The 27,746-nt window shown below is 36.7% G+C and overlaps 1 protein-coding gene across 1 annotated transcript; it reads right to left on the reverse strand.

Annotated features, from left to right (window-relative positions):
* Positions 1-2,157: 2,157 nt before the first annotated feature.
* Positions 2,158-27,746, reverse strand: LOC131147883 (T-complex protein 1 subunit eta). The gene is made up of 14 exons (XM_058097521.1): positions 27,529-27,746; positions 27,172-27,432; positions 23,474-23,599; positions 23,159-23,362; positions 21,533-21,702; positions 21,310-21,445; positions 18,797-18,913; positions 12,562-12,681; positions 12,377-12,475; positions 12,195-12,284; positions 4,948-5,035; positions 4,431-4,519; positions 4,230-4,304; positions 2,158-2,688 (listed from the first exon to the last, which is right to left on the reverse strand). Exons 1-14 carry the CDS (start codon positions 27,541-27,543, stop codon positions 2,587-2,589), a joined length of 1,692 nt encoding a protein of 563 aa, XP_057953504.1. The 5' UTR covers positions 27,544-27,746; the 3' UTR covers positions 2,158-2,586.

The following is a 27,746-nucleotide window of genomic DNA, read 5'->3' on the forward strand; positions in this document are numbered from 1 at the left end:
TGCCCACCAAGATGGGACAAAAGAGAGGGGAGTCAATGGATTTTTATTTATTTTTTTATTTATTTTTGTGCAAAAGATGTGCCAAGGGGATGCGATGGTGCACTAGGGATTTATGACGAGAGCAGAAGGATAAATGGGCGGGCAACATGGGCGAGTTCGTTTAATGGAATAGTGTTGTTTTGCTTGAACATGCGCATGCGCACGTGCGCTCTTGCCTTTGCCAATTTTTATTTTCTTATTATTTTTATTAATTATTCTTTTGTTCATTCACTTTATTATTATTTTTAACCTTTTTTTCATTTTCTTTCCCGTTTCCATTTTTTTTCTACTTTTATTATTATCGTTATTCATTTTAATTGTATTATTTTATTTTTTTTATATTTGATTAATTTTTATAATTAATTACTTTTTAAAAAAATACATTTATCAAAATGGAAGTAAAAACTAGCACGACCACAAGAATTATTCAAAAATTCTAGAAAAATCCAAATGTCAAAAATGGCAAGAAAATAATAAAAACCTTGAAAAGACATGAATTTTCTTGATTTTTGTGCCAAAAAGTCCAAAAACCTCTGCTATTGTCCCCAACCATTTTTTACATACTCGGGATGGTTTAAAATAACTAAAAATGAGTGGAAATTTCTCAAAGTGGCAAAAATAAGTAGAGTGAAAAGGTTTCAAAATGTTTCTAACCATTTCGAACTACCCTGAGATCACGCAGAACAACCAAAAATGGATAAAAACAAGAAGAAATATCAAGAATGAGTGAAGAAAGCGAGAGAATTTAGGATTCGACTTCATGTTTTGGGTCAATTGACACCAAAACAAGATATGGTGTGAACAACTCAAATTCGTGACCAATCCATGACTCAAAAGCAACCAACCTTACTATTAATCCAAGGCCCGCCCTCAAAGGAACAACCTTATTGTTGTAAAATTTTATATAATAAATATTAATTAAATTTTTAATTGAAAAATAATAATTACAGAATATTTAAAACGTTTATTAAAAGTGTTGATTAAAATTTTTGAATAATTTTATAGTGAGGTAATATTTGCGAGGTCGGGATTCTGCAACGAGCTGGCTCTCTCAAGTTTCAAGTGGGTAATTCTCCATCAAGGAGCTAAGCTAAGCTAAGCACCGAGCAGTCTCTGGACAAGCAACACACACCAAGGGTTTTAGGGCTCTTCTGTAATCATCATCTAATCCATGTCTCTGCCTTGTTGCGAGCTCCTATCTCTTGTAATTACTCTGATACATTCCCTTCCTGGCTTAATAAGATTCTTGCCTCTTGCCAAAAAAGAACTATATTCACAAATACTTGAAATAAAAGTGAATATTACTTGTGCAATCAACGCTTTTTTTATATGTCGTCAAATATCATTTTATAACTTTCACCGCTTTTTTAATCCAAAGTACTTTGGTATTGATACTTCTTTAATACAAGTACTCTTTTCAAAAAATAAAAAATAAAGAACTTTATAGCAATAATAACATGACAATGATGACAAATAATTAATTAGTTCTTTTTAATAATAAAAATATGATCACTTATAAAAGAAATTATTAAAAATTTTACATTTTTATCTGATAATGGCACCATTAATAGTGTAGAATATTTTGATAATCTTATTCAAATGATAACTTTGGTATGCACACTTTATGTTCTCACTAATCCTAATATATGAACTAAAACAATCCTAATAGCATCACTAGGCATGACATAAGCAAGCATCCCAACCCCAAGTGATTCCTTGGAGGAAATATTCTCTGTTCCAGCCAAATCCATTCTGAATTTCCAACCAAAACACAAACGTTCTACTCTCCAACAGGAAAGCGCACGCTTTAAAATGGAACATTTGAATTTTGAAGGGCTACAATCAAATGAACTAAGAGAGGGATTAAATTGGTAAGAAAAAAGAAGTCGAATTCTACATGGGCAAAACTCCTTGCAGCTTAAGCCATACAACATCAGTTAAAAGCTTCTGCACATAGTTAATAGTTAGTTGGGCAAATTACAATGGCCCATTCTTAGAATGGGACACCGACTTTGTTACTACTGACTTCTCAGGCCAATCAAAGAACCATATCACGAAACAGAGCACCAAATGATCTCCATATCTCAAGCACAACACAAAATCAAAAAAATAAATTAAAAAAAAATATCAAAACTGCCATAACATTCTATGCATGCATCGTTTTTCAACGTAATGTCCATCGCCGAAATTATAGAAAAGCCAGGTAAAAGAAAAGAGAAGAAAGACGGATCAAAGTGGACTTCATCTCATCAGAACTTTTATTCTCCAATGAGACTCTAAACTACAAAAAACATTACCCCAACTATTGCCAACTAAAAACGGAACATCTCGACTACAGAGAGCCACCTATCAACTTCAGTTGGAAACTGTCAAAAAGTCACTCGAGATTCACATGTTGATAAAGGAGCTCACGAGGTAGGATAGAATCAAACAGAAGCACAACTCGAACATGTTGCAAACTGAAATAAGAATGGCATTGTGAAAACCCAACCTTGACAAATGTGCTGATTCCAATAAAGCTTTCCTAGATTCATAAATCTGACAGGCTCATCGCCTCCGCATCCCTCGTCCTCGACCACGGAAAGCAGCTCCACCCCGACCCCTACCAGCCATAGCACTTGCAGCTGCTTCGCCCTGTGCACTCTCCGACTGCAACAACAAAATCAACAGGAAACATAAAATGATCTGAACACAAACCTACGCGGATGCTTGCTCTCTCACTCATCCACATTTGAAAAAAAAAAAAAAAATGAAAAAGAGAAGAATACATCAAGCTGAAATTATAAGGTAGCATATCATTGGATGTGCTAGAATAGCCGCAATGAACTACATATTGACTGAGGAAATTTGGAGTTAAGGCCAATCAGTATACACAGTACTATAACTATTAACATAACAACTTTGAAAACATTGTATATATTCATTTACATAGAGACTCAGGCTCAATTATTAAAACTATAATGGAACTTCTCCGAGCAAGATATGCGTGTGTGTGCGTAAATTTAATGCCTAACTGTAACGCATCTCACCAATATCACCATCTCAAGGACCCATATAACATTTTTCGCCCACACAAATAACATCATGATATGTTGGGAGGGTTTTTGGGGAGGAAAGGAGCATAGGACAAGTGTGGTGATTGGTGAGTCAACACAGTTCTAAAAATTTTGCCAAGAGAGACAGGAGCCTACAGAGCAAATGAGAAGCAGTTTGGGAAAGGAGAGATCAGGAAACAGAACAATTTCATTATCAAATTCTCACAGAACTAAATTTTTTTTAGATTTAATGACTTGAAATAAAATTCTTGTAGATTCTATTTGCAATTCAATTCTATTGTTCATTTTTTTCTAATCCCAAGCACTAAAATTGAACATAAATCTAATTGAAATGAATTTTTTCTAGTTTAGGGATTTGGAATGGTGTATTTAGATTCAATTCGCTGCTTCCAATTTTTTGCAGAACAGCAACAAAAATCATGTTTTATAAATTTTTTCCTATTTTACAAACGCAGTTCCAAAATAATGAAAAGTTAAGAACCAAATATACTTCCAAGTACTTCAGAAACATTTCAAAATGACTACTTTAAGGGGAATTCAACCATTCCAAACACCACATATGAGGGAAGTGCTCTAATCTACTGTCACCACTAACAGCATAGCTGCCACTTCAACACCAAAGCACTGTCGACAATAACAACCTGCCACTAGCATCCTCATTGGCAAAGCCACCATAACCACCAGGGCCAAGCAGCTTTCAAAACCACCACGTTCTTTCAAAAGATTTTGGAAACAATAATGTTAACTAAGACAAGTTTTCACATTTTTTTTAAATAAAAGAAAACAGAAACAATGCAAACCAATTTAGGAAAAAAAGAAGCAGAACAGTTCCTAAACATACCAGTACATTTTACTCACTTCTATGTTCCACGGTAGGTTGTATTTCTTTCTTTTATTTCAAAATTTGTCTAAACATCTCATATTAATTTATGTCTGCAATAGTGTATCAAGAGATACGCTTGCATGTATTATTTGGCAATATCAAAATTCTATTAGGGCAGCTTACATGGAAAAAAGAACAAATACCAAGTTTATTTTCAGAAATATCATGTCATTATATGATAGTGGATTATTCAGACTCATTGAACAAAGAATATTTTCTGAATGCCAAATGCTCAAAAGAGTCACCATTACCTTAGGGTTTTTGACTGTCTCATCTACACTTAAAATGAGGCAAGCTGCCTCAGTAGCAGCATTTATAGCATTAATCTGCAACAACAAAAACAAAAAAATGCAGTGCTCAAACTTTCTAGAACATCTAAACAGCAGAAGCAATAAATGAAAGCAATCTACATTTAAATAAATAAAAAAAGACGGTGAAAACAGACAAAACACCTTCACAACTGCTGGCTCCCAGACAAAGTTGGCGAAGGAATCAGCAATACCGCCAGTGTTGATATCCACTCCATAGAGTGCACCCTCACCTGTTTGACAGCTTGCTACATCAATAAAATAATACCTAACAAGGTAAAAGCAGCCGGCAGCGTGTACAAAGGGCAGGGACATAGTCAATGTGAGATGATGACTCACGCTTACTAGTTACTAGGAATTTCTCATCGACGACCAACAATTAGAATGATCTATCCCCATTGCAATGAAATTTCAAAGATTACCCAAGCATGTTGGTCAAAGCTATAAACTCACCCACATGAAACCACTAAAATACACTGCCAACCAATCATCTAACATGCAACAGCTAAACGAGGTGGGGCCACGAGCCCCTTGTCAATAACTGAATGCTGGGAAATGAGAATCTACACTTAGAACATTTGGTAGAATATATTCCAGTAACACATGAGCAGAACGAATGAAGTTGTGGGACCCATTCCTAAACTGATGATGATGAACTAACCAGATGGCAGTGCATGTTTCTGTCTTAATTTGTTGAGCACATCAGTTGCGTCGAATCCAGCATTATCACACAGTTGACGTGGGATAACCTTAAACATGTCAAGAAAAACAATTACTTCAAAAACAGAATACTCATTATAAAGGTCATAAATTTAACAAAATAAAATAAAATGGCCTGAAAAGCAAACAAATGAATGGTTTTAACATGAAAAGAGAGCCATTATGAGATGCAATAAGGTGTTGCTCAAAATAAAACCATGCAACAAAGCTAGAAATTTAAAACCAAAAAAAAAATCCAGATGAAATCGGCAATGGCAGCCTGGAATATGAAGCAAGATTTCTTACAGTGAGGCCTGCATACAAACCTATAGGACCAGCAATTAGGAGTTACGACAGTTTGCTAGATTCCCCCTACAACTGTTATGAGTAGAGCATGTCAAAAAGAAATCAACTATAGAGTAAATTCATGAAGCTCACACCACGGTGTTGGAATGCTTATCAAGGTCAGGCAATGCTGCACTCAAAAGTAGGCAAGGCAATCCCTTAAAAGTGTGCTTAACGAGGGGTTTGGAGACATCCACCATGCTGCCCATCCAATGGTTAGTGCAATCTTTGCCACCATGATCACCGCTGCCTATCTCCAGATTCTCCACAGAAACAGTAGCATCTAGAGGTGTAAAAAAATTACTGAAAAACCAAAAATCAACCCAAAACCAGACCAACATAAGTTTTGGTTCAGTTTTTCGATTTTCAATTTCAGTTGCGGTTCCTAGAAATGAAAACTTTCGGTTTAGGTTTCCGTTCCAGTTTTTAACCCAAAACAGAACCAAAATACCAAAATCTGAATATAATATATATATATATATATATATATAAAAAAATATGAATTCTGATAATAACATTGATGTCAGGACTCTGCTTGTATTTTTATCAATATATTTCTTTCATCATAATTTACTCATAATTTTCTAATACTTTTTCATTGAAAATTTTGATTTTTATAATATCAATTAGATAATAACTGCACTTGGGGGAACAGATGGGCTTTTATAAAAGGTGGGGAGGCTCTCGTAGCTTTCAAGTTCTCACTGTGGTACAAGGAGGTTCAAGTTCAACTCTCAGCTGCTTGCAATTGCTCCCCTTGTTTCGTCCCACATCGGAAATGCAAGAAGTCTTCCTGCTCTCAGCTGCTTATAAATAAACATTGCCCCAGCAGCAGCCCTTGCGCTTTCCTTCGCATAGGTCTGCTAATTATTCTTTTTGGGCCCACAAATTAGGTTATTTTTTTCTCCATGACAGCATTAGTGTTAACATTGTATCAGCTGTGAACTTAAAATTAAAACTTTGTCACCATGTTGTTTGGGAATTGGTCCGAAAACCACTGTTGAATGTAACTTATTTGGTAGGATAAGCATCGGTTCCGGTTCAGTTTCGGTCCATCATTTTCAAAAACCATGTTTTTTGATTCAGTTTAGTATTGGTCAAAACCAAACAATTACACCCCTAATAGCATCTGGTTGCTCTTAAAACTTGATATACATTGTTGGCACACAACCTAACAGCTTAAACTTTTAGGTAAAGCGGTAATCTGACATGGTACCGAAGCAGATTACCATGAGGTCCTAGATTCTAGTCTTGTTGCCAACGCTTATTGTGTAGTGTTTAAATATTATTGTATTCTTCGTAACGGGCAAGGCCGTGTACTATAGGCCCATCATGGTCCACCCCTTCCCCAGACCCCCCATATGCGGGAGCTTTGTGCACCGGGCTCCCCCCTCCCCTTTTTTTTTTCTCGTACAAGTGTTAGTTATATATGTTTACCTCTCCATGTGCTGTTGGGCCGCACATGCGGGAGTTACATTGTTGGCTCCCAACCTAACAACTTAAGCTTTTAAGTGAAGTAGTAATCTAATAATTACCATCACCGTTGTTACCACTACCACCACCACCACAACCACAACACTGCAGCTAATGATTCTATAAAAATATGTCCAATAAGACTCCCTACACAAAAAAAATGTGGGCTCTGGTAAGAGGTAAAGCCCACATCAATTGTGTGTCAATAAGTGACAAGTCTTGACAAGCTTATCTAAAATGATAATATTAATATTAAAAACAGGAAATCATTCTGCAATACTATACTAAGAAACTGTTGCTTTCTGCTTGCTGCCTACTTCGCAAACCTTCATCGCCCCATTCTGTAACTTTCCCTTCTTCTGTCCATCCACAAGGCTGTAAAAAGAGAGAAAGGGAAAGCTATCTAGTGGGAAGGGGAAAAGATATCTTAGCCTATATGGAACACAAAACAGTTTCCACAGCCAAATCACAGTAGCATACAATCCTCAAGGTCCCACAAGTAGCTTTTTGAAGCTCATTCTTAGAGAGAGAGAAAGAGAGAGAGAGAGAACAAAAGGGTCAGCACCCACAAGTTTCTTTCCTACAACATGGTGAATACCATATTGCACTCTGTATCACAAGATACACTAGATGTACTGTAATTTCTTTCTCAATTGAGACACTTTATGCAGTACATATTCAAAAGAAAACATTAACATATCTTATATTGTATCATATATCATAAATTCTTAACAATTATGTGAAATGCCAACCAATGCTCAATTGCAACTCACCACCACAATGCACAAATCAGACTTTTCCCTGCCATAACACCCAACATCATGACACATCACCACATTTACTTCCTTTTCCTTCACCTCTCTTCTCTGCCCCCACTACCTAACTCCACAATCAATGAGCTCACTGATTTTCTTCACCTTCTCCCCCAACAGCAGGATAGAGATCCTTAGCCAATGTGTGCAATTCCTTCACAAGGCTTCGTTACCCATCACCTTTTGAGCCACCAGGAGTGAACATCGAATACCTCTTTCCTTTACACCCAAGCCCTAACTCCAGAAACTTCCCCACCTTCATTAAAAATCAACATCCAATATTGCATGCTTCCCATACAAAAGCTTTGAAAATCCCTTCCCAACCAACCCAAATCAACAACCCATCAGAAAGCCAATTTGCAGCAACTGCAGGAAGCATCACCCACCTATTTTCAAGATTGATTTTATCTAAGAACAAACAGATAGGCTCCTCCAAATTTGTCCCATTTTGGTCTGAAGGTCTTTCCTTTGATCTGGACCAAATGGTTTCATGACCCTCCTATCATCTTCTCTTGGGGCACTTTTTCATGAGACCAGGGGACGTTTTGCACGTGCATGTGCACACATGCAAGAGAGAGAGAGAGAGAGAGAGAGAATCCCATAGCAAGAGTTGACAAGCATACCATCATCACTAATCACCTTTTCAATAGAATGAACAGCAACATAGAGAAGTTGGCCAGCACATACAAATATTTTAACAGGAAGTATCTTCAACCTTGAAATTTTAATATTACAAATGTATCACAAATTCATATGCTCCCATCCTTTGCTTTTATTCTTTTTTGGAATTTTTCATAGATAAATTAAAAAAAACTTCACGCTGAAAAAATATAATTAAAGAAACCACCACGCTGAAAAAATATAAATAAATAAAACATTCAATCCACCTCCCTTGAAGAGATTCAAATATGGGAATTGCCTTGAAGGCTAAGAAATGAGCCATTGAACCACCAGGCTACTCATGAGTAATCAATACCAAAGTCTTTTTTTTTTATAGAAAAAGCAAAAAATTTTATTGAAAATGAGAAAAAATTTCATTGAAGGGAAGAGAAAACACAAGGAGCATAAGAAATCCTCCTTAGAAGAGAAGAAAAGCAGAAAGTCATAACAACAAAAACATCAAACAGTACTGCCACCCAATCACGCTGAAAAACAGAAAAATATAACTCTTTAAAACAACCAGCTGCGAAGATTTGCCTTTTTGGCTAATGCTTCATATATTTTTTCTTATCCAGGAAAAAAAACAAAAGTACAGCTGCAAAAGAACACAACAAAGACAAATATTGAATCCCATCCCAGGATCATGAGCAAGACATCCTCTTCCTTGAAAAAATACATGCATTCCTCTCCAACGAAAAATGTCCCACAAGACAGCAAAGAACACAACTCCACAAAGCTGAACCATGTTTACTCCTTCCAAAACCTTCAAATGAAATAGATAAAAACTCCACCGACTCGGGACAAACCCAAAACTCTCCAAAAACTCCAATTAATTTATTCCATACCCTCCACGAAAAAGAACAATGATGGAACATGTGAGAAGCAGACTCAAAACTTTCAAAACATAATAGGCATACAGCTGCCTCCTACTCTACAGCAGATTGTTAGTGTTGAGTCTATTAAGAACAACTAAACAAATAAAGCCATAATCTTAGAGGAGACTTGGCCTTCAAATGGTACAATGAAACAGGAAAGACATTTTTTGGGATCAAGAATTCAAAAAAATATTTGCAAGAGTACTCCCCAAAATTTTCAAGGATCCACAACTAATGGTCACTCCTCAAGGAAGGACAACTATCTTCCAACAAATACAACAAAGAAGAAAGCTCCAACACCTCCCTATCAGTAAGGGATCTACGAAAATAAAGTTCCAAAAATTGCATCCCCCAATGAAATACAAAATGAAGAAATAAAACCATTATGCAAAGATGACAGCCTATACAAATGAGGAAAGAAAGTACAAAGTGCAGCATCACCCACCCAAATGTCTTCCCAAAACCGAATACGATCCCATTTCCCCAAAACAAGTCTGATGAAAACGTAAGGAGAGGATAAATCTGGCAAAACACTCTTCCAGAGAAACTAAAAACAACTAAATTGTTGTCAAATCTATTGATTCACCTCGTGAATCTAATGAAAAGATCTGAATCAATGATTCACACAATTCTAGACCTACCGTATCCTGACAGACCCGAGTTTAAAACGCCATTTTTTATTTACTGCTTATATTTTTACACAATTGCCTTCCATTTCTCATCTATGTCAGTTCAAAGCTAAAAAAAAAAAAGGAGAAAGTAGGACTTTAGGTCTTATGTTGACTTCCCAAAAACCATTCTTCATTCTTGGAGTATAGCATTCTACCATTCAGAACAAAGGGCCGAATACTCATCAGATAAGGAGGTACTCATGTTTCATTGTGTTTTCAAGATACAAAAGTTGGTTTTTTCAGTACTTTGTTTGATTATTATCATTTTTTAAAGTTATTTATCTTTTTTATTTTTATCCAAGAAATAATATGCATGAAATATTTTTTTTTTAATATTGATAAGTACCAAAAGTTCAGCTTTTTATTATTTTTTAAAATTTTGAGGGAAATTTCTACATTTCAATAGAAGTTTCAACAGTCTTTGAATAACATAATTGAACCTGCAGGACGTCCTTTCTTACTTGGAACATGATTCTGCTGCTTTTTCAGCAGTAATTGTCTCCAAAAAGAGAAAACTGTAACCTGACCAAATCCAAAATCCAACTCCTATTTCAGAAATATTGTCTGCAAGTTCAGAAAACCCTAACTGTACCTAATCCAAAATCCAAGAGCTAGATTTAAGACTAATGGAACCTCTATGCTACATTTAAATTGATTATTAAACAAGCCAAAAAAATGAAAGAGAGAACCCCCCTCAGGCCTCAAGATTCCACAAATACATTATTCAAACTAGTAGTATCAGTTCTAAAGCAGGTTTACTAATTAAAAGTTTCATGAATAATTCAGAACCAGGAATTAGAAACTGGAAGTGCTACAGGAAGAAAGCTTGGATCGACTTTCTCTGCAATAAAGGCAATTCAGCTGCTCCAAGGAAGCATTGACACTTCAGGGAGCCTGAAGTGACTGTATCCAAAACGTGTCTAACACCAACACATGTCAGAGGTTAATTAATTTATTTTTATTTTCATCAGAGACAACTGAGACACTTCCCAACATGCCATGACAAGGGAAGGACACGTCCAAGACACTCCTTGCAGCAAAACACCGCATTTTTGTTGGCCCTTTAATTCTGTTAACAAACCCCCAAAAAGAATTCAACAAGGCGAGAGACAAGAGAGTCTAGAGGTTCTTCCGGCATTCATGTGTTTGGACTTTGGAGCCTAGGCCCATTGCCCCAGGCTTGCAGAGCACCACTGGACCTGCCAGCCCCAGAATACTCTTGCTCTACCAGAGTAATGACAACAAGAGTCCGTTACTTGCCAAACGAAGAATCTTGGCTTCCTTGCTTCTCCAATTCAAGGCTTGAGCCCAGCCGACTCAACTGGTGAGTCCATTGCTCCAGGCTTGCTAGTTTGCCACTAATAACCTTTTTTTTCTAATTTTTCTGACGAGCCACAATCATCGCCCAATATCAGGCATCACTCAGTGCATTAAATAAGATTTGTATTTTAAGAAAAAAAAATTAATGTCGCAGATTGGCAGTATTGACAACTCCCGGCTCTCGGCCTCACTGTCCCTCTGGACGATTTTTCATTGTTGATGAATAATGATACTTCATTTATCTCCATGTTCCTTGAATTTTTGCTGTTGGACCAAAAAGATACTCTAATATAAATGCAGTTAATGATTGTGTAACTATAGTTTTTGTGCATGAACGATGGCTATATTTCATTTTGCATTAAAATTACCTTAATATTTGTCATCTAAAAGGAAACTATGCCTAAATATATTTTGATGTTAATTAAATTAATCACTGCCGCATTGAATCCTCATTTTTTTTTTTTTAAATTTCGCATTCGGTGTCAGTATCGTGTCATATCCATGTCCCATATCGGTATCACTGCTTCCTAGGCTGCTCCAAAGTGGTCAAGAGAGACTGCTTAGCCAATAAAACAGTCGGCATGTATTTTATCAAATTGACTTCATCCTTTCCATAAACTCCAGGTAACACGAGTTCCACCAAGCTAATTTGAGCAACCATCCAACCTGTAACTGAGTCATTGTACCAACTACTAGGGGCAGTGGAAGGCTTTTGATCATTTTACACATAATAAATTAATAGTTTTAAAAATGGATTTCAAGTCCTAAGGGTTTGAAAGGCTATTGTCAAGCTCCACTCCTGACCACATGGTTTTGAAAGATCAAAAGCTCTAACAAATCATCAATATGATCAACATTTCCAACATGACCTAAAAATTATGGTAGAAAAGGACAGCAACCATTACATCGTCCATAGTAAACGTCTATTTAACTAGCAGAAACACAGAATTTAACCACAGACCCCTATTGTAAGAAACACTAACACAGGTAAGTTTTGAGGAACCTACAAACCATTTCATGGAATGCTAAATAAGATTGCACAACAAAACCTACCTCAAGAGCTTTTGCATATGAATTTATAAACAGCTGAGATTTTCCAGCAATTGTACGTGCGTGCTGCCTCAAGTATCGGCTTATTTCCATCTACAACCAGAAATAATGCTTTAAATCATGAAGCATAAAAGTCTCCTCAAAATTATATAACATGATCATATAAAGTTTCAACAAACTCATACATCTATAGCACCACCACCAGCAACAACGGTAGAATTCTTTAATGCCCTTCTAACAATCATAATTGCATCATGTAAACTCCGCTCAGCTTCCTCAATGAACTGAAAATAATACCCAAAAAAACTTCAAGTCAACATGAAATAAATGATGAAAAAGTTGCCTTCTAACATTGCAAACAATCACACACCTGATCAGCTCCACCACGAAGAACAATAGTAGCAGTATGACCAGATGGGCATCCACTGAATATATTAAACCGTTCATTTCCAACCTGCTTTTCTTCAAAAATTTCACAAGACCCAAGAACCTTGCAACAAAACAAAGCACGTTAATATTCAGATGAAGTGATTGAAAGAAAGTGCATAAAGGCAAGCACTAACCACCAAAACATTTCTCAGGATAGTGTCAGAATTTTCTAAAAAGAAACAACACAAGCAATGATTCAATGTGACAATTAGAAACGCAAAAAGGCTGTTAGCTGCTCAGTTATTCCTCACCTTTCAACTATCTATAGAACATATACAAGTCTTTTTTCCCCCTAATTTCTCTATGTGGAAACTCAATTTTTTGTGTAAAATAGAGTTACCTAAACAGAGATTTGGGAATACAATCAAGACCTCCTTTGATGTTAAGAAAATTACAATGACCTTCTCTGGTGCATTCTATCGCATCCCCTTCTACCCCTCCATGAGCTGACGATAATAAAAGACATTATAAAATAGCTGAGTACAAGATAAGTGGACTCTTTCTGCCCTTTAAAGGTCTTTGGAATATATTTGAACTTTTCTCTTTTTCATTATTTTTACTCCTTTTTCAGGTTCTGCAACTCTCCCTTCCCTTCCATCACAATCAGTTGACAACCATGCACACTTACCTCATCTCTATATAACCCATCATCCACCACGCCCAATGCCAATCCGTACATATATCTCAAGGAAAAAGTCACATACAGACAATTTAGGAACCAAAGAAGAAACATCTACCTATGGAATCAAGAGCAGTGTTTTAAAAGGAAAAGGCATAAGGCGAGGCATAAGCTTCAAGGCATTGAGGGTAAGCCTTTTGGGAATTTAATTTTTTATTAAAAATATACATAAACAAATTATAAATGTTAAACTTTATATAATTTTATTTTAACAAAATTTATTATATAGTTTTAAAACCTAAATAACTTAAAGTGGGGCTAAAGTCGGAATTTCAAGTTCAGATCTCAGCATATGTGTGCTTTTCTTGGCAAAAAAGAACCACATGTCCCTAACATATATGCATATATATACTCCACAGCAGATCCCAGTCCCGCATCTCTCCAGTGTCTCTCTTGACTCTCGTCTCTCAGCATCTCTCTCTCTCTCCCCCCTCGCTTGCTTCTCGGATCCCATGATCTCTTTCTACCAAACAATCTCCAAATGTGATGAGATAGATGTCATGCATTGGAAGATAGGCCCTCAAACAGTTGCTACTCACGGAATGAAATAGAGGTCACGAAGATGAGAGAAAACGCTGGAGATTTGGAGGTCTGAAGTAAGTGTTGAGGGTCTGTCAGGTCCTTGACAGGGAGAAAGATCACCCAAGAAGATAAAGTTGCTAGAGTAGGAAGATTTGGAGTTGATTGATCATTCGAAACGTTGTTGAAGATTGTGAAAGGATCGTTCATTAATGGAGGCTTCGTAATTTGAATAATTTCAACAAACAAACAACCAATAACCCTAATATTTACATTCTGTACACAATCTATAAAGCATATGCATCTCTAATAAAGGCGTAAAAGGCGTGCTTTTTGGGTCGAAGCATACGCCCAGCGCAAGAAGGCGTGCGCCTTTGGGGATTTTCGCATTTATAATTGTGCCTTGGTGCATGAGTAGAAAAAGCATTGACGGTGCGTCCTAATATCACCTTTTAAAACACTGATTAAGAGCAAAGACATTAACCTGGCTTCAATGACGTGCCTTTTCCCAAAGCTGACCTTTGCACAATAAATCCCAGAATTTGGTTTGACTAGAAGGCAACTATTTAGACTTTCCAAGCGGCAGGTTAACATTTCTAATTAGAACAAAGGACACTGTGAATAAGATAAAGGCACTCCGCACCCCTGAAATCATGGAAATATTACAATTGTTTCATCTTGATGTTGGGTGAGGAGTGGGTTTCAAGAGAATGTCCTTTCATTTATTTCCATGTTAAACTTTATCTTTTATTTTTATTTTTATTCTTTGTCTGGCAAACCAAAGAACAAGAATTGTTGAACTGAAAAAGAAGGGAATTAAAATTCATCACCACCTCGCTACCTCCAATCATCAATCAAACCCAATCCTCCACCACAAATAACAACCAATCATGTTGAGTTATCACCCAAATATCTACATACAAAGGGATGCAGGCGCAGCATCAAGGATCTGTAGCCATGAAAGAATGTGGGAGAGGAGAAGGGAGGAAGAAGAGGGAAGACAGGAGAGAGGAGATACAAGGGGGAAACTCACATTCACTTCAATTCAAAATCAACAACTGCCTACAGCATAGCTTTCACGCACTATTTATTAGAAAGCCTCTTTACATGAAATTACACATATACCCCTAAAACTACATTACATTACAAACTTACCCCTAGAATACACAAATATTACAAACAAACCCCCAAATACACATAATATTATACCAATTAAATTCAACACATAATAAACTACTAACCAAGGATCTTCCCAAGGTCTTGCTTCTTGTCCTACATCAAATCTCCCCTACTTAGAAAAAATTCAGCCTCAAATTTTGGAATGTTGGACAAAAAAAAAAAAACTTCGACTCTTCAAAAGTCAACGCTTGAGTGATACAAGAAACCATGTGCCATTAGCAACACCATAAACTTGAATTGAGAGTTGACATCAATGAACTCATCAGGGACGACAAACTCTGCAATAGGAATGTTTGAAAGACTTTGGATATCTTCAAACACACTTATTTCCTTGCTTGTAGAGTCTTCAAGTTGAGTAACTATAATAGATTCTTTGTCTTGTTTGGTTGGTGGCGCAGGCTTCAGGATGATCTTTTCATCATTATAGTGGAAGACATATGTGTCCTCAAGTCCTTAAGTCACACCCAAATCATCCAACCAAGGAGAACCAAGGAGTGCATGGCCAATCATCATAGGTACAATATCACACCAAATATCAAATAAGCACCCATTTGATAGGAACCAAACATATTTCATAAACATGCACAGTAGTGTTATCAATCCAAGACATCTCATGAGGCTCTAGGTTCAATTCTAGATGAAATTACGTACAAGCGATTCCATTTGTAGATACCAGACTTATAGGGCATCATCCATCAATTGACGATTTTGCAAACATTTCCTCCACAATTGAAAAAAAGTGTGGAAAAGCTTGACAATGTGCCCAAGGTATGCTAAATGACATTACTTTTTCCAATAATTTGTCACCATATTGCTGGATTTATTCATAGACATTGAAACTACATATCACCAGAAGCCCTTAACACAATTGCCTATAATTCTCAATCTAGTCATACAAAACCCTAAATTTGGCTCCCAATTTTCAAGACCTAATTTCAGTTCACCTTTGATCTCAAGTGTCATGCTGAAATGAAACAAATTCATTTTGAAAATTCAGAAAATGCAGCAATAAACCTGATTTTTGGTGCTGGCAGCGACAATGTCTCACTTTTTGTAGCAAATTATCAGCTTTCTTGCAAAATAGAAGGTGCACAAACAAGATATCATGCTGCAGATAAAATATCATGGAAGAAACCCAAAATATCGTTGTTGAAGGCAATTTCTCATGAAACTGGCAGTTGCAAGGGACTCCAGCAACTTTTCTCACACATCACCCACACGTGAGGACACGAGTCGTTGGCAGCAACTTTCTGGCAATGATATTTGGAGAGAAGGGAGATTAAAAAATGTGGAGTACAATGGTGTTGGTGGTGTGATGAAGAAAGCACAGGAGGTTAGGGTTTTCAAAGAGCCAATGGCTAGGGAATCTTTTGCTAGTGCATGGGACTGGGACCACACACCCAATAGGACAGTGATGAAATTTTTGCTGGTAGGCCTTTTGGCGGTGTCTGTTTCTGTTGGTGTGGGAAGTGTTGTGAAACTTTTCGAGGAAATGGATGTTCGGAGAAGGGGGACATGACCGGAATTTTCGAAAAGTTTAGAACTATGAATGCTTCATTTTTTTTCCTTTGGGGGACCTTCTTGCAACTTCTGAACTTACAGAACATCTTGATGTTAAACAAGCAATAAAATTCAGAAATGAGAGAGAGAGAGAGAGAGAAGAGACAAGGAAAAGAGTGAAGGGATTTTGGGTGAATTGAAATGGAACAATCGAGATCGTGGTTGGGCTCTGAAACCAAATGATGCAGGGGCAGCATCAAGGATCTGCAGCCATGAAAGAATGCAGGAGAGGAGAAGGGAATAAGAGGGAATAAAGGAGGGAGATACAAGGGGGGAATTCACATTCACTTCAATTCAAATTCAACTACTGCTGCCTACAACATGACTTTCACACACTGTTTATAAGAAAGCCTCTTCACATCGAAATTACATATACCCATAAACAACATTACATTACAAACATATCCCTAGGATACACAAATATAACAAACAAGCCACCAAATACACATAATTCTATACTAATCAAACTAAAATAATAATAAACTACTAACTTAACTCAATAATCCCTTGACCCAATTCTTCTTAATTATTCTCCATCAGGGAGATCTTCCCTATGTCATGCTTCTTGCCCACGTCACAAAGTACCACAGTTTGCAGCCTTTCTCCCACAAATATTCTGCACCCACTCTGAATCACCTTTGCACAGAGACACAAAGCTGAAACCCACAACCCACTGTCTGCACCTTGTTCCAAATAATCATCATTAACCCCTTACAAAACTCGCTGGATGCTCATTTCATACCACTGCTTAGGAGCTGTTTTGGTATCACTGTCAAAATATGACAACAAAAAACAAAAAAAAAAATGGAAACTAAAAATCAAAAACAATAACTAAAAGCCAAAAACCAACAACCTAGTTAATATTTTTAAAACTAAAAACCAGTTAAAAATTCAATGAACAAATGCTCATTTTCGTCATTGAATCACATAACAACTAAAAAATATGATTAAAATAAAAATAATATAAATTCAAAATATTATAATAAAATAGAAATTATTAAATTCATTATATTAAATTAGTACATCTCAAACTCATTTTTTAGTGCTACAAGAACAACCTTATTATAAATGGCAATAAAAAATAGTTAAAAGTATTTTTCAAATGACTTATTTTTTTCCAAATTTTTATAAGTATTTTTATTTTAATTATTTTGAAATTCACATGGCCATTTTATTTTTATTTTAATTAAAAATTATGTATAAATTGAATGGTTTGACACGCAAAAGTTAATGGATGTTAAAGTATTGTGGGTTGCCAAAACATTTGAAAATCATAAATATGGCTTTCAATTTTTTTTTTTTAAATCTGAAAACTGACAGCAGAAAAAGAAAAATATCAGTGTAAACAAACTTATTTTCATGACTTGTTTATTCACTGTACAAAAACAAAAACAAAAACAGTGTTGTCAACAACATCTGTGAGGAATCATCCCCACTCATGGCTAAAGGCTGACAATAGACACACACATAGAACCCCAAAAGAGGGCTTTACTAGGGAAAGAGTGAATTTAAAAGAGGCACTGAAGCAAAAGACTCTTAAAAACAGAGAGAGAGAGAGAGAGAGAGAGAGAGAGAGAGAGAGAAGATGAGAAAAAAGGGAATCAACAAAAGCTTAAATATGAGGACTTTGAGATTTCTTTCAATGAATTTCGTCTTTTTTAGATCACACTTGGGTTTGATAATGTTGAAGCTTGCTTGATTAGCACCTTTCAAGAAGAAGAAAAGAGAAAAGACAAAGGAAGAAAAAATAGGAGAAAATGACAAAATAGCATCGTTCTGCAAGGGTAAAATTCTCTGAACAAATACTGTATAGTGTCTCTAGATGTCTTTATTGACAGGGGAGGTGCTTGTATTTTTTCCTTTTGACTTCTCAAGGGAGGTCCCCTCAACAGAGGACAGTGTAATTTACCCCAATTTTTTGGTGGGAGGAATCATCTCCCTTCAGCCCCTTTCATTAGCCACAAAACTATCCTGGACACCAGCTCATCCTGGTGGCCACGGGCCCATCACAGATTGCCAGCCAAAACACAAATAACCAAACAAATTAGTCTGAGAATTTCCCAATAAGACAACAGCAACACAAGCAATGATGTAATTTGACAAATCAAGCGATAGAAAAGCAGTTTATTTTAACACAAAGCAAAGAACCATGACAAATATTTTTCTGATAACAGCTTCTGCATTTCCCAAACAGAAGAATAATTGTGATGAAGTAATGTGAAAACTGAAAGGTAGAAACCTCATCAATAATGTTATTCACAGATGTTTGCACCATTCCACCAGTCGCAGCAGCCACCCGCTGTAAATCCTCTTCAGCTACACGACCAGCACAAAAAATATCTCGATCTGCAAAATACTGTTCAAAAACAAAAATCATATGATTTATTAGCCATTCTTTGATATTTTATTTTTAATTCCACTATAATAATAATACTAAGTCAGTTCAGGCTTGAGTTAGGGGTTGATGGGCATATGCATATACATTATTTGTCTGGATTTAATTCTTAGTAATTCTTAGAGATAGCTCCCAGAATGTACTTGAGTAATACTACAGTAGACTTTTGTGTTTCTTTTTTGTTTTTATTGCTATAACCTCACTTGTTGGTCAAAGCTTGTATATTGGAGACAGGTTGCATTTTTATTGGGGGGATAGCAAAGAAGATGAATATATTAGGATAGGAAGAATATTCCAGAGAAAAAGAAATCCTCCTCAACAAAAGCAAAAAAAAAAAAGGGGGGGGGGGGGAACAAATCAAAAAGCAACAATCAGACTACAAAGCACCGATCCATTCGAACATCAGAAAACCTCATTCCTTTAAAACAACCAGCAGAAGAACACTATAGTGAGGCAAAATAATCGATCTTCTCCAATGACAAAGATGAGTTCAGCTTTTTCCCCATAAATATACAAGCATTTTGTTCAAGCCATAAACCCCACAAAACTACAAAAACCGCACAAAGTCCACAAATCATGTGCATCCTTCCTTTTTCCAAAACCAGAAAATAAATTGGCTAGCAATCCTCCACTGACTCTGGAAAAAACAATTTTCTCCCAAAAGACCAAAGAGCTTGTTCAATATATTCCAAGCAAACAAGCAGTGCAGGAACAAATGAGACACTGTCTCAGAACTATCAAGACATGGAAAACAGATGACGAGAGAAAATGCCATTGAAGTTCTCCTACTCTGCAACAGATTGTTGCTGTTATCTATTAAGAACAACCAACCAAATAAAAGCCTTGATCTTTGAGGGAACTTTTTTCCTTCCAAATAATTTTATAGAGCTGAAAGGAAAAATTAGCATTAATCAAATAGCCAAAAAAAGGATTTGCAATAATAAACCTGCAAAGAGTCTAAAGACGAAGAATAACTATTCACCCGAAAGGAAGGACAACAGTTCCCCAATAACAACAAGAAGGAAGACAACTCTACCTCCCTATCATTAAGAGTTCTTCGGAAATGGAAGTCCCAAGAAACCAGGGGAAAAAAAAAAGAACAGAAAGAAGAAGAAGAAGAAGAAGAAAACATAATACGGTCACAAGGCTCCGCACTTTACAAGGGTGGGTGCGTGGGTGGGTGGGGGGCAGGGTCACAGTGTACACGGCCTTAGCACCGCTTTTATGCAGAGAGACTGTTTCCTTGGCCTCAAACCCCTGAACAACCGGCCACAAAGCAACAACGTTACTATTGATCCAAGGCTAGCCCTCTTAATCCCAGAAATCAAAAAGAAGAAAATAGCCTCATTATGTCCCAAACTCAAACAATAAAGACAAGGAAAAGAATTCAACAAAGCAACATTACCCACAAAGATGTCCTCCCGAAAACAATATAGAGACCCTTTTACCTAAGACAAAATTACTATGAGGAACAAAGAGGGGTAGATCTGAGAAACACTACACGAGCTTCCTAAAAACATCTAACTCCTAAAATTAGCATCCCAACAATTACCATGCGATCCAAATTTACTTTTAATGACTTTATGCCAGACAGGGAGACTGGTTGTATTTTTACTAAATTGCTGGTTTGAACAAGTCTTCCATTTAAAAGTTCTTTTTATTCTGTTCTACAGCCTAATAATTAATATACAAGTGGGCATAACATGCTAAAAAAACAGAAACACAGCCAACCAAAACTTTGTCTAGGTTAATTTGGTTCAGTTCCCCAGAAGTTTGGCTTGGTTCTGCATCCATTTTTTGACAAACCATAGTTTAATTTAGATTAGCTACAAATCCAAATCCACAATATACATACACCTATCATGCAAACCAAACTGCAAGCAAAATCGATATACATATCTCTCTCTAAACACATGCACACCAAAGGTCAAGAAATTTCAAATGAATGAGGAGAAAAATAATAAATGATCAGAAAAAATAAAAATAAAAAAGAGTATGCTTACATTTTTCCCTGGAAATCTCTATAATTTCTAAAAATGACCAAGAAAAAATTGAAATGCCGAAAATACTGCCATATTTGGAGTTCTTTAACCAGTTATCCAACTATTCTCCAATATTGAACTACCAAAGCTGCTTTCAGCACCATCCTTGTTTCCTCCAATTTTGAAAACAGAATCGGGGAACAAAATGGTTGTTGAACAGACCCAAAAGGGTGTTTTCTTCTGTTTGATAAAAGAGGCCAGTAATCTTGTTCTTTTGTTTGAAATTTATTGAAAAAATTAAAAAAAAAATACAAATAAAAGAACTAATGTTTGACAGAAAAGAAAACAAAAGAAAAATTAACAAAAATTCAGAACCTGTGTGGCTAGATCACCAATAGCCAACCGTGAAAGAACAATTTTGGCCCCACTTTGCACACATTTATCCAACTTGTCATAAATAATATTCCATTCTGCATCAACAATTGACTGATACTGTATGGGATCTGAAAGTCTGCAACAGACAAAAAAAGAACAGGGTATTAAAGCACATCATCTATTATCAAACCAATAAATTAAAAGAAGACAAAAATATACTCACCTTATCTCAGCATTTTCCTTTTCTGATTTTAGCTCCAATTCTACATTTAGTAGCAGTATCTTAGGATTGAGAAATTTCTTTGGTTGCTGCTCAAAACCTGCATATGAAAATGTCTTCTTGAAGGCAACACCATTTACGAGAAAGGAATCCCGCATGGTGCCTCCAGGAACCTATAGGCAAACAAAATTTCAATTAAATCAGCCTCTAACATATAGTTCCATCCAATTCAAACTTCAAGATGGATCCCCAACCACCAGCTACATCTCCACCCCCCCTTACCCCCCAGGGAAAAGAAAATCAAGAGGGAAATAGGAAAGGATGGCACAGGATAGTATTGTGACTGCTTCATAAGAAGTATAAACAGATGTACATGTATGAATGTTCAAGCATATCTATATACGTGCCATTGTGAGCATGAATGTGAGCGTGGGTGCATGGTAACTAGTAGTTAAGAACATACATAGGCACACATTATTCATAGATACAGACATGAGAATAAGTGAATGGTTACGAATCACACGCACGCACGCACACACGCACACACACAGATAGCAAGCAAAAAACTGACTGTAAAATAAACAAAGAACAAATTATTAACACATTTTCATGTTATTTTAATTTTCATTCCCTCAGTTTTTACAGTCAGGCATAGGCCATTCCATTTTCATCCCCATGCTACATCAGGCATGTACCATTCAATTATCAACCATCTCATTAGCCCACAGTTGATATTTCTTCTCTTACATGGGTCTCAAAGGAATTCTCTCACTGAGCAAAGATGCAGGTTTTAGCAAATCCAGTGCTTTATTGATTCAACATTGAAGCACTGCAACAATTTAATTTGGGAAAAAGGGGAGCATACATCCAAGAAGAAACTGAAACCTGATAAAATATAACCTACAATAAGATAACAAGAGAAGATAACTAGCATCAAGAATGAAACTCTTGAAGTGCCATTTCAAAAAATTTTAAAGAAACGCATTGTTAATGGTCAGATAAAGAATTTCCATCGACCAAAACATCAAGAAGTTAGAACAAAGAAACAATCTCTCAAGTGGAAAAAGACATCCAGGATATTTCATTTCCTTTTTTCATCGCAAATAAAAACTAATTTTTTTTTCTATATCCCCAACTCCCTCTCCCCCCCCCCCCAAAAAAAAGTAAATTATTATTATGGATTTTAATACATTATATGGATTTATAATCAATGTTCATTTCCTCTTTTTCAGGTGGAAGAGAACTCTTTTTTTTTCTACAAACTCTACTCCAACCCACCCCCCCCCAAAAAAAAAAAAGCTAAATTCTTATTGTGGATTTTAACACATTATATGGCTTTATTATCAATGCTATCGGACTTTATTGGATATCTAGAATATAAACCTCACCAATATCTTAGGTCACAAGTATAATTAACTACAATACTATCAAAAGACAGCTTCAGGAAGTTTTAATGCTTCTTACAAGAAAAGTAGGAAAGAGAAAATTGCAAAGTCAAATTTTGATATCATTACAGGCACATCAAAAATATTCAATATCCACACAAGTAGATAAGAAACGTCAATCTCTACAAATAATTGTAACAAGAAAACAAAGATACAATCAAGGCTCTAAGCCAACGACATTCACCTTCTTTATTCCAATCAAATTTAGCCTGTCACCATTCCCTATTGCAATGACAGCATCCACAACCATTGATGCAAAGAACTCCTTTTCCCCTCCAATAAGCTTTGAGGAGAGTGTTGTAGCAGCACATTTAGCCAACAAACTTTTCTTCTCTTCGAGACTTTTCCCTTCTATACTAACAGCTAATTCTTTTACCTTCTCAATTGCCTATGCCATTAATTTGCAACATCGTGATCAGAGACAGACAGGTATGCCATCCAAACATGCACTTTAAAAATTAGAAACAAAAGAGGTAAAAAAAAAAAAGCCAGCAAATACCAAATTGGATGCAGTTCTATAACTTCGTATAAGATTTTGAGAGTGGACCCCATCCTCAATGAAGGGCTTGGCCTCCTTTAAAAACTCAGCTGCAAGCAAAACTACAGTAGTGGTTCCATCACCAACCTACACAACCAAAACAACAGACAATTTTGTTACCATGTTACTCAAAAAGTTAATACTGCCATGTCAACGCAGACAATCAACCATGCAATAAGCACAATAAAAATGTTCTCCTAAGCAAAACAAACAGCTACATAAAAAAATAAAAAATAAAAAGAAATGCATGAAAATAAAGGTGAAGAAAATGCAAAGATCAGAGGATAATCTATCCTCCTAACAAAAGACATGGGAAAAAAAAAACCACAGTAAGCCCCACCCCTCAATCCCTCTAAAGATCAAACAGTGCAACTCCTTGAAAAAAGCCAAAGCCCCAAACAAAGCAAGGAAAACAACTGAATCCCATAAAAGACATGAGGGGGTTGTTTTTCCATTGAAAATCCCGCATCCCTTTCAATCCACAAAATACAAAAAAGGGGAGAGAGAATGCATCTCAGTAAGGCCAACCCTTCCTTACTCCTCCCAAAACCTCTATACTGTACCAACAAGAAGATATCAACAGTCCAAGGTAGCAACAAAGCCTCGCCAAAAACTGAAAATAAAATAACAAAGTCTCTTAGCCACCCAACAATGAAGAAACAACTTGAAAGTATGTGCTCATTAAACTCAAAACCAAAAACAGATATCTGGGCTGATAGCCTTAAAAGGTCTCCACAGTTGCAACATACTGTTGGTATTAAGCCTATAAAGAGCCATAGACACATGAAAGCCCTGAGCATGAAAGAAATCTTTGCCTTCCAGTTATTCAAGGTGAAAGAAGAAGGGTTCTGGGATTTCAAGAGCTGAGAGAAAAAGGATTTAGTAGAAAAGGGGCCAAAAATCTTTGCCTATCCAAATCCTTGGATCATTTCTCACATGAGGAATAAAAGATTCCAACACTGAACAAAATGGTCATATCATCAACCTCCCTCTCATCAAGATTTCTGAAGAAATCAAAATCCCAAGAAAGAGAGCTTCCCTCCCAAAGAATAAAAAGTGTTTATCAGGGCATCATGTAAGCATGACAGTCAGAAAAGATGAGGGATGAAAGACTCCAAAGAAACCTCCCCCCCCCCCCCCAAAAAAATCATCTTCCCCAATGCTTTAAAAGACATGGTGTTTTACCCTGAATGAGGCGAGGCATTCGCATTGAGGTGTAAGCCTTTTGGGAATTTAATTTTTATTTTTAAAAATATATAAAAATAAAATTTACTTCTTAAAAATAATATATTTTTATTAAATAAATTACGAAATTGTTTATATAAAAATCTACGACTTCCATTTCATATAACTCAAGCTGTCTCTGCCCATAAATGGGAAAGACACAGCCACAGCCACGTGTCTTTCCAAGGAAACACAATTACCAATGGGTTATCTTCCAGCCAATAAGAATGCAGCACATTGATTTTGAATGTCAAAGAGACCCAAAGAAATTTCTCAAGACCAAAATTCCAGCGGTTAGCACCTCAGCCCATCTCTCAACTCTCTTTAACGGTTCTCACACACATCATCCTGGAGAAAATCAAGTATTATGGAATTTTCAAGAGCAGATAAGAGAGGGTCAGTCCTTAATTGGAGAAGCTCGTCAGAGGGAGAGGAAGGTCAAGAGAGGTCATCTATGATGATTCCTACATGCAACAATCCATCAAAGGGTGAGAATGTGGGTATTGGATCAAAGGCGAAGAGGGATCAGAGAAACTACAGCTCGTCTCTTCACTTTTTGCTGCAGAATAAATGAATGAGGTCCCTTCAAGCCCTAATCCATTCTTTTGCTAATGCCTTCTCATCAGAAAACATACCTATGTGTATGTTCCCACTATGCGCACGCTTCCTTTGGCAAGGCGTCAAAGGCACACGTTTTGCTCTTGAGTGCTCCTATCAGAGAAAAGTGATTGCCTTCAGGATTCATGCATTTAGAAAAGTGCCTTGATGCATTTTGGCCCAAAAACTCCCTGAGGCGCATCTTGAAAACACCTTTTAAAACACTAATCCTCCCATAACTGAATCTCAGTGGGGAAAAAAATAATACTAAAATGGGTAAAAGTAGCATGGCAGGGTTCATCCAGAGAAGAGATGGATTGAGGAGCAGAGTTTTTAATTTCTCTTGGCCCTTGTCCCACTTAGCACTTCCTTCCAGGGTTAATCCCAGATGTGGTATTTAAAAGTTAAAAAAAGGAAAAATGTAGATCTGATTTGAGGTGTGTGTGTGGGTAAGAGGCTACAGGTTGGACGACAGCTCATATTTCTTTGCAAGTCATATTACTCTTTTCAATGCTTGTCTTTCCAATATTTCTTTTATATCATGTCTCCTTTTAGGATTCATGTTGGCGTGACAACAAGATTAGATTGTGACCTCATAAAGCACTAGTAGAAAAGCTAAACATTAGGTTGGGAGATAACATGCAGGTCTATTTGTGAGAGGGATTGACTACAAAATTTGGTGCCTGAAAACATTTCTTTAATAGAAAAATAGTTATGGGTTTTTTTTAACAAACAAACTCCCTCCACCACAAGGTAGAAAGAATAGATTTTTTTTATCAGAGAAAAGTATATTATATCAGAGGTATAAAGAATATAAATGGTCTTTATTAAAATGAGTAGGATGTTAAAAAGGGTTCACTCTCATGTTTCACATTTTCTCTACTAATTCAATATAAATTTGGAGATGGCTCTTCAGTGGTTCTCTGGAGGGCAACTAGGAAAGGGATGTTCCTTATTTTTCTTCATATCCTCATCTCTAAGAAATCTTGAATCTTCCAAATGCTCCAATCTCAACTTTTTATTTTATAGAGGAAATTCGCTCTCAAGGATCTTTTTTCTTTCTTTCTTTCTTTCTTTTTTCAAAATCTCAAAGGGAAGAAAGTCAATTACATCTAGGATGACAAATATACGAACAAAGACTTTGATCAGTCCAAGACTTAATATTAGAGTTTGAAGAGGGCATAGTTCTTATATTTTTCCCTGCAAAATCGTAGTGTCGCATTTGATGAAATCCTCTTCTCATATTTCTTAATGGGGAATGCAATTAGTTAACAACAGTTCCGTTCAAAATTAAATCATTCACCTAGACTTTGCTTCTCAACAAAAATTAGTACTCACGGGTAACTGCCATTGAGAGGAACTAACAAGGCACTTAGTCTAGACATTTTTATGTTGCGTACGGATTTTTTCAGATGGGAAGAGTGATCAATGTTTACTCATTGTCAAAATGACTAGGCATACTTGCCTTTAATTGATTGCCATCTTTAGGGGTCTTGTGACTAAACAAGGTAAGATGTTCTAAAGATATGCTTGTTTTGCAATCCTTTGGATTTTGTGGAAAGAGAACAAACCAATGAATCTTTAAGTATCCAGTATGTGATAAATTACTAACATTATACTCTTCTCTCAGGGGAAAAAAACTAACATTATATTTATGCTTCGTGTGGGTGCCCAGAAAATGTCAGGAAAGATAAATCTCAATCATAAATCCCTGATTAACAGACCACTTAGGACACAATAGCATTTGTCATAGTTAAGTTTCATTTCTACTTTCTCAGTAAACAAACAGAAGGTGACAAGCAGTTGAAGCTTAACACACAAGGACGGAAGTGAAGTACCTCGGAGTCCTGGGACTTGGCAATGTCAACGAGGATCTTGGCGGCAGGGTGCACAATGTCCAGAAGCTTCATGATAGTGGCGCCATCGTTGGAAATGGTAGTGTTGCCTTTATCGTCGTGAATCAACTTGTCCATTCCCCTCGGCCCCAGCGTGGTCCGGACGGCATCCGCCACCACCGTGCACGCATTGATGTTGCTCACCAGCTGCGGCTTCCCCTGGGACGTGTCCGTCCCTTCCTTCAGCAGTATGATCTGAGGTTGCTGTTAACACAAAGAAGCACTGTAAGAGAGAGAGAGAGAGAGAGAGAGAGAGAGAGAGAGAGAGAGAGAGAGAGAGCAGAGACAGCAAAAAGGTACCAGCATGGCTGCCATTGAGAATTGAAGGTTTGTTAGAGAGTGAGAGAAAGGGTTTTTGCGTGTAGTCAGAACCCGGCGATTGAGAAGCCGGCGGTGGGGCAGAGAGTGGTCGGGGGGGCTAGGGTTTCTTTCACAGTGCGCGTCTCCGTATATTCGAGTTTTGCGTTTGTGGGTTTTCGATAGTTCTGGCGGCTTGGAGTGGCAGCGTGGAGTTTTGA

Source organism: Malania oleifera, chromosome 2 (assembly GCF_029873635.1).
Source record: "Malania oleifera isolate guangnan ecotype guangnan chromosome 2, ASM2987363v1, whole genome shotgun sequence".
NCBI classification, from domain to species: domain Eukaryota; kingdom Viridiplantae; phylum Streptophyta; class Magnoliopsida; order Santalales; family Ximeniaceae; genus Malania; species Malania oleifera.

Excerpts from the sequence above, each read along its gene's own strand:
- LOC131147883 (XM_058097521.1), bottom strand. Across the intron at positions 21,703-23,158 it reads ATTTGATTGGAATAAAGAAG|GTTCCTGGAGGCACCATGCG; the intron begins GTGAATGTCGTT and ends GTTTGCCTATAG. Across the intron at positions 4,520-4,947 it reads GAAACATGCACTGCCATCTG|GTGAGGGTGCACTCTATGGA; the intron begins GTTAGTTCATCA and ends GCTGTCAAACAG.